Below are 6831 nucleotides of genomic sequence, written 5' to 3' on the forward strand. Positions count from 1 at the left end.
TTATTGTTTAAAAATGCACACAGTGCATTGCTTTTTATTAGAGTCCCAAAATCAATTAAAAAGAAAGGAGACATGTCACTCCAAGGACATGTGATCCTTAAAGAAAACACAACATATGGATTTAATTATACGGAACATCCAGAAAGTATTCACAGCACTTTGTTTATTTTGTTATGTTACAGCCTCATTCCAAAATGGATGAAATTTTTTTCCCTCAAAATCCTACACACAATACCCCATAATGACAATGCAAAAAAGCGATTTTTTTTAGATTCTTTTTTAAATTTATAACAATAATAATAATAATAATAATCCCCTAAGAAATCACATGTACATAGGTATTCACAGTCTTTGCCATGAAGCTCAAAATTGAGCTCAGGTGTCTCCTGTTTCCACTGATCATCCTTGAGATGTTTCTACAGCTTAATTGGAGTCCACCTGGGGTAAATTCAGTTGATTGGACATGATTTGGAAAGACACACACCTATCTACATATAAGGTCCCACAGTTGACAGTCAGAACACAAACCAAGCATGAAGTCAAAGGAATTGTCTGTAGACCTCTGAGACAGGATTGTCTGGAGGCACAAATCTGGGGAAGGGTACAGAAACATTTCTGCTACTTTGAAGGTCCCAATGAGCACAGTGGCCTCCATCATCTGTAAATGGAAGAAGTTCAGATCTACCAGGACTCTTCCTAGAGCTGGACGCCCATCTAAACTGAGCGATCAGGGGAGAAGGGCCTTAGTCAGAGAGGTGACCAAGAACCCGATGGTCACTCTGTCAGAGCTCCAGCATTCCTCTGTGGAGAGAGGAGAACCTTCCAGAAGGACATTCAAAGATAGGTGCACCAAGCTTGTGGCATCATATTCCACAAGACCTGAGACTATAATTCCTGTTAAAGCTGCATCAACAAAGTATTGAGCAAAGGCTGTGAATAGTTATGTACATGTAATTTCTTTTATTATTATTATTATTATTATTATTATTATTATTATTATTTAATAAATTTGCGAAAATGAAAAAAAAATTCATGTTGTCAATATTGGGTGTTGTGTGTAGAATTTTGAGTGAAATAATGAATTTACTCCATTTTGGAATAAGGCTGTAACATAAGGAAATGTGTAAAAAGTGAAGTGCTGTGCCATGAACCAGTTTCAATGAAATACTGTGAGGAGATTCATAATTTTCCAGTAAATAAGTGACTTAGTGGAGGTGATCCAGAATATACTCTTGAACTGAGATCCAGAAAATATTTGGCACAATATTTAACTGAAATCTTTGTGAGAGCATGTTGATGAAATTTATTGAGTAGTAGTTGAATCAGGTCCTTGAAAATTAAGGATTTTATTTGAATTGGAGTTTATAATCTGTGAGCAGATGACACACCATCAGAATCAAAATCAGAATAGAATTTATTGCTAAGTTCTCACATACAAGGAATTTGATCTGGTGTCATTGGTGCATAAACAACAACAAAAAGAAAAAAAATTCTGTAAGAAGTGAAGAAGTCAAATGGGCAAAACTATGTTCACTGTTGAATAAATATAATATGGTGGAATGGGGCTGTGCAAAGGCCTGCAGATGTACAGAACCTCTCAGTGCAGGGATGACCAATCTGTACTTTGTGGGAATGGGGGGGGGGGGGGGGGCAAAGCAAATTGGGATCTCTGCATTATTTGTAAGTCCAACTGCAGACGGAAAGAAGCTGTTTTTGTGTCCGTCTGTGGTCTAGTGACCCTCGGCGTACTGAGAGAAGATGAAACACTTCATTCTTCCAAACCTAAACCTTGTTCCTCCAGAGTCACGGCAAATGGTGGCAGAGTCTGGAATGTCCCACTGGGCCACCGACAGGAGGCAGTTATATAAGGCTGATCCTCCTACCAGGATGTTGGATGTCTGCAGTGCCAGAGGTCTGGTGGCTGATCTACCAGGCAACTGAAAACCACTGAATCTGAAGGTGATGAAACAGCTGAAGGCAGAAAAAGCTCCAGGAATCAGTTTTAATGAAGAAACTGACATATATTTCATTTGGTTCAATATAATTAATTTGTGTTTCCATTTAAATAACTTTTTGTGTAGGTTAGTCCAAGAATTCTCCCTTTTTTCAGTGTAATAATGTGATCTAGGTTCATAATAAACAAACCTGGAATCACTTTTAAGAGGATTGATGATCGTATCTCACATGTTTTAGATGTTAGGATCTTGGGTTTGTTTTTGAATATTTTAAGTAGAATAAAGTGATCTTGGATATACAGAAAATGGTTGTACAGCTGTCATTTAAGCAGATTTGTGATGATCCATAATCAGGTCTTACATGATCTGGGCTTTATAAATGGACGTGGGACTTGTTTTTGCAGGTTTTAGAGATCATAAAAAAAAAAAATCTAAAAAAAAAAGTTCTTGGTTTCAGTTACACAATGTCACGGGAGAAATAGACTACATTTACATCGCGCTTTTCCATCTGCATCAGACGCTCAAATCGCTTTACAATAATGCCTCACATTCACCCATTCACACACTGATGTAAGGCTGCTGCCACACAAGGCGCTCACTACAGACTGGGAGTAACTCACAGATTAAGGACCTTGCCCAAGGGCCCTTAGTGATTTTCCGGTCAGGCTGGGGTTTGAACCGAGGATCCTCTGGTCTCAAGCCCACCTCTTAACCACTAGACCATCACCTATCTTGTTCCAGCATCTCTGGTTGTTCGATGAGAGGTTTTTTTTTATTACTTGCTTTTTTCATGTACAGAAGAACAAGTTTTCCTCAAAATCTCAATAAATTTTCAATGTCAAATCAGGTTTCGGTTCCTTTCAGTGGATTTTGTGAAACAGTGGAACTTTGGAAATCTCTTCACAGAAATGAAATAATGCATACACGCTTGATGAGTGGGGGCGGGGCTTCCAGCAGTGCCCATAAGATGTTCTACCCCCACTGTGGTCCATCAGACACTGATTAATGAAGTCTGGAGCACCAACAGGGGGCGTCTCTCGTCCCTGCAGCCCTCCCCCCTTCAGCGATGGAAGAAGGAGGTATTGGGGATCTCCCCCTCAGACAACAAGCCCACATTGAAAAAGCTCCACACGGATTACATCACGCGCGGCGTGAGGATATAACGGAGTCTCCGCTTTCTGCGCGAGACAACCGGAGCATCATGCCGAGCGTGCGCACGCGGAGCGCAAGGACAGGTCTGTTCGCCACGCAGCTCAAAGCGCACGACTCCTCCTAATATTAAAATAACAACAATAAAAGAAAAAAAGCACTGATGCTGCGAACACGGCTGCATTTTTTTCATGATGGGCAACTGTGAGTTTTGAAGACGCTCAAGACGCAGTTTGGATAAGGCTCACGCGTAATTACGCACAAGAAATCCCAGCTCCCTGCGCGCGCCGGTCTCGCAGTTTTGGACCGTCATGGTTACGGCACAGCCGTTTGTAACCGTCTACTTGATGGTGCTGTCACTCGGACTCCAGATGGACAAAGGGGTTTGTCAGCACTACTATCTTCTGCGCCCCATCCCGAGCGACAGCCTTCCTCTTGTGGAATTAGAAGAGGATCCCGACCCCCTTTTTGACCCCAAGGAGAGGGACCTGAACGAGACAGAGCTGAAAAGCGTCTTGGGAGATTTTGACAGTCGCTTTATGTCCGTCTCACCACCGGTGGACGACAAATACACCGGGAATGATGAACTGGATGAGTCTGAGATCCTTAAGCCCGGCGGAGTACTTCCCAAGGAGATCAGAGCGGTGGATTTTGATGTCCAGTTCGGCAAAAAACACAAACCGAGCAAAAAGCTGAAGCGCAGGCTACAGCAGTGGCTGTGGGCGTACTCCTTCTGTCCGGTCGCATACACCTGGACCGACCTGGGAAATAGATTCTGGCCACGATTCGTGCGTGTCGGCAGCTGCCTCAGTAAGAGGTCGTGCTCGGTTCCGGAGGGGATGGTGTGCAAACCTGCAAACTCGACCCACTTGACGATTTTGAGATGGAGATGCCTGCAGAGGAAAGGAAGACTGAAGTGCGCCTGGATCCCGGTCCAGTACCCGATCATCACAGAGTGCAAATGCTCCTGTTCCACTTAAATTCTGACATGACTCATTCAGCGATTTAGTTCTCACGTGCACTACCCAGTGTAGGAATGTATTTGTTTTATATATCTCCGTGTACAAAGCCAGTATTATTTGTAACGAGAGTTTATTTGTGGACAACAACTGATATAATTTGTATTTATGCAGAAGGCGCAGAGCGTGTTTGGCGCGACCTCAGACCAAGCGTGGATTATTGATCGGTGACTTGTTTCATCATGTAAATTACATAAATTGCTATTTATTCTTTATATTCATGCAATAAAAGGACACGGATATTATGTACATGCATTTCCTTTCATGTTTTTTAAACACTAATAATCTGATACTTCTGTCGCCTGCATCAGTTCACACGATGTGCGCCGTTTTACGCACGGCCTGTTTGATCCAATCATGCATTGACGTGTAACGCCGCTGTGCCTTATGTCCTCTTTAGTACAATTTCTGTTGCCAATGCATATAATATATAACATGAAACAGTTTGTTCAAATTATTTCATATTTTGCACACTGATGGTCCCCTTGACAGCTAAGTACATGTTGGCTTCAACTAAAAATTTATGGTATTGGAGATACTGGATATCGGTACAATTCATGGAGCATGTGTGGCCAAAAGTTCGCTCTCAGCCTCCAGTTAAGCAGCCGTGAGTTATCACTGGAAGGCTGTCAGTCACACATCAAACCCACGGAGCGGTGATTTAAGGAATCAGCAGCTGCAGTTCTCAGGCTTCCATGTGATCCAGGCCTCCTCCCCGCTTGCAGCCCAGCAGGAGCTGAACACCAGCGATCATCTGTGACAAACACACTGATTAAACCCGCTAAAACCTTTACAACAATACTCAGCTACTTTATACTGTTATGTTTCAGAGGGAACTAGAAAAGCACTTGAGTGCATTCTTCTGCCATCAGGGCTGATACATCTTGAAACTTTGCATTTGGTTTCACATTATTTCATGTTTGCAGCAATATTTGTTCTAAAACATCAACTTCTTTCATACCAGCTACGTTTCACTGTTAACAGATCTGGAACGGGTGTTTACATATGGAGAAAAATCTAATCTATCACGTATCTAAATCAGAGGGCTCATTTTGGAGAACTTGACAGAAATCTCAAAAAGAGAATACATATATGTCAAAAACATATTGAGGTGAGTGAGAATTTGCACATCGGATCTGAACCACACCAGATGAACCAGAGTCTTCCTCCTGATGACAATGATCATAATATAATATAATATAATATAATATAATATAATATAATATAATATAATATTGTGCCCAGCTCATTGTGTAAAATAAAGTAAAAAAAAAAAAAAAAAAATTCAGAACCCACATTTGGATCCTGATAAGCAACACACTATATTAGTTTCTTCCTCTTGGTAAGACATAACTCTACCAAGTTTGTACAAACATTTTACTGTCTTGCAAACTAAGACTTTAGATGGAAAATACAATTGCATCTTCTCAAATGTGATGTATTATTAGAATAGATATAGAACAGTAAGTTCTAGAACATCCACTCAGCATTAAGATGCTCCACAATGTTTCAGTCACCTTAATTGATAATTAATTAGACATTGTTGAGCACAGTTCACACTTTTATGTTTGATACTTAGCAATCTTTTTCCGAGCATACTTTTATCTTTTATATGTCTACGTTGTGTGTTACAGTATGAACACTGAGATATGTTACTGCAATAAACACACACATCAGTCAGCATTAATCACAAGTAAAGAGCTGCAGTACTTCAGACTTCTTCACCTTCAGTGTCACAATGATCTGAGCTCATTGCTCTTGTGTGCAGACGGCGTGGCACCAGGGTTGTGTTTATTCTGTAATAATGCTCTTCATGTTCGCAGGCAGCAGGCTGGATACAAATCCCATCACTTGTCACAGGATCGTGGTGAACACTACCACAATACGGCCTCCACAAACACAGGAAATAAATAGTCTGATGGGTGTTTAAAAGGCTCCAGACGCTTAATCTTCACAGTAAAAACCCACAGATTTCAGCTTTGTCATCATCAGGAGCTTCACATCTCCACAGCATCAGACTGTCACTGTCATGAAAATAACAGCACTTTTTCACCTTCATCGAGCAAACCAGACATACCTAATCTTGAATAAATCATTATTTTGTTTTAGACAGCTTTTCTGGATGTGTTTAAGCATCGCAAAAATACTCAAAATACTTTCTGGAACTATTTGGGATATTATTATTATTATTATTATTATTATTGTTGTTGTTGTTATTTGTCTATCCCTCTCTGGGCTGTCATGGGAGCAGGTGACCTTTACTCTTTGGCGTGCTTGCGTACCTTGATCCAAGGACAAACCTCATGAAAACAGCTAGTTGATGGGCGCATTCATGATTTGCTGAGATCTCAGTGATTTTGATGTCAAACTGGCTAAAATGATGTTGGTGGGCACAGTCCTTGTCCTTGTTTGTCCTTTTCTGTCATCAGTTTGATGATTAAATATGCCATTTTTAATTTACTGAGCAAAGAAACATGGTTTGTGAATATAATAATTTGTTGTTTGTCTAATTTTACTGAAGATTCATATCGTGATAGGCAAGAACTGATTTAATTTTCAAGGTCAAAGAGTAAAGTCAGGAAAAATCTTGGAAATTTGGAAAAGTTCCTTTCCTTACATTGAATGAATTTTCAAAAATTCATAACTCTGTCAAAAAATATCAACTTTCTTTCATATTTGAGTTATTATTGTTATTAAGGATGGTATCC

At 40.4% G+C, this 6831-nt stretch overlaps 1 protein-coding gene across 1 annotated transcript; it reads left to right on the top strand.

Annotated features, from left to right (window-relative positions):
• Positions 1–3060: 3060 nt before the first annotated feature.
• Positions 3061–4378, top strand: LOC117527928 (noggin-like). The gene has a single exon (XM_034190433.1). The coding sequence runs from the start codon at positions 3416–3418 to the stop codon at positions 4082–4084; it is 669 nt and encodes a 222-aa protein (XP_034046324.1). The 5' UTR covers positions 3061–3415; the 3' UTR covers positions 4085–4378.
• The last annotated feature ends 2453 nt before the right edge of the window (positions 4379–6831 follow it).

The sequence above is a fragment of the Thalassophryne amazonica genome, chromosome 16 (assembly GCF_902500255.1).
Source record: "Thalassophryne amazonica chromosome 16, fThaAma1.1, whole genome shotgun sequence".
Lineage (NCBI taxonomy): Eukaryota > Metazoa > Chordata > Actinopteri > Batrachoidiformes > Batrachoididae > Thalassophryne > Thalassophryne amazonica.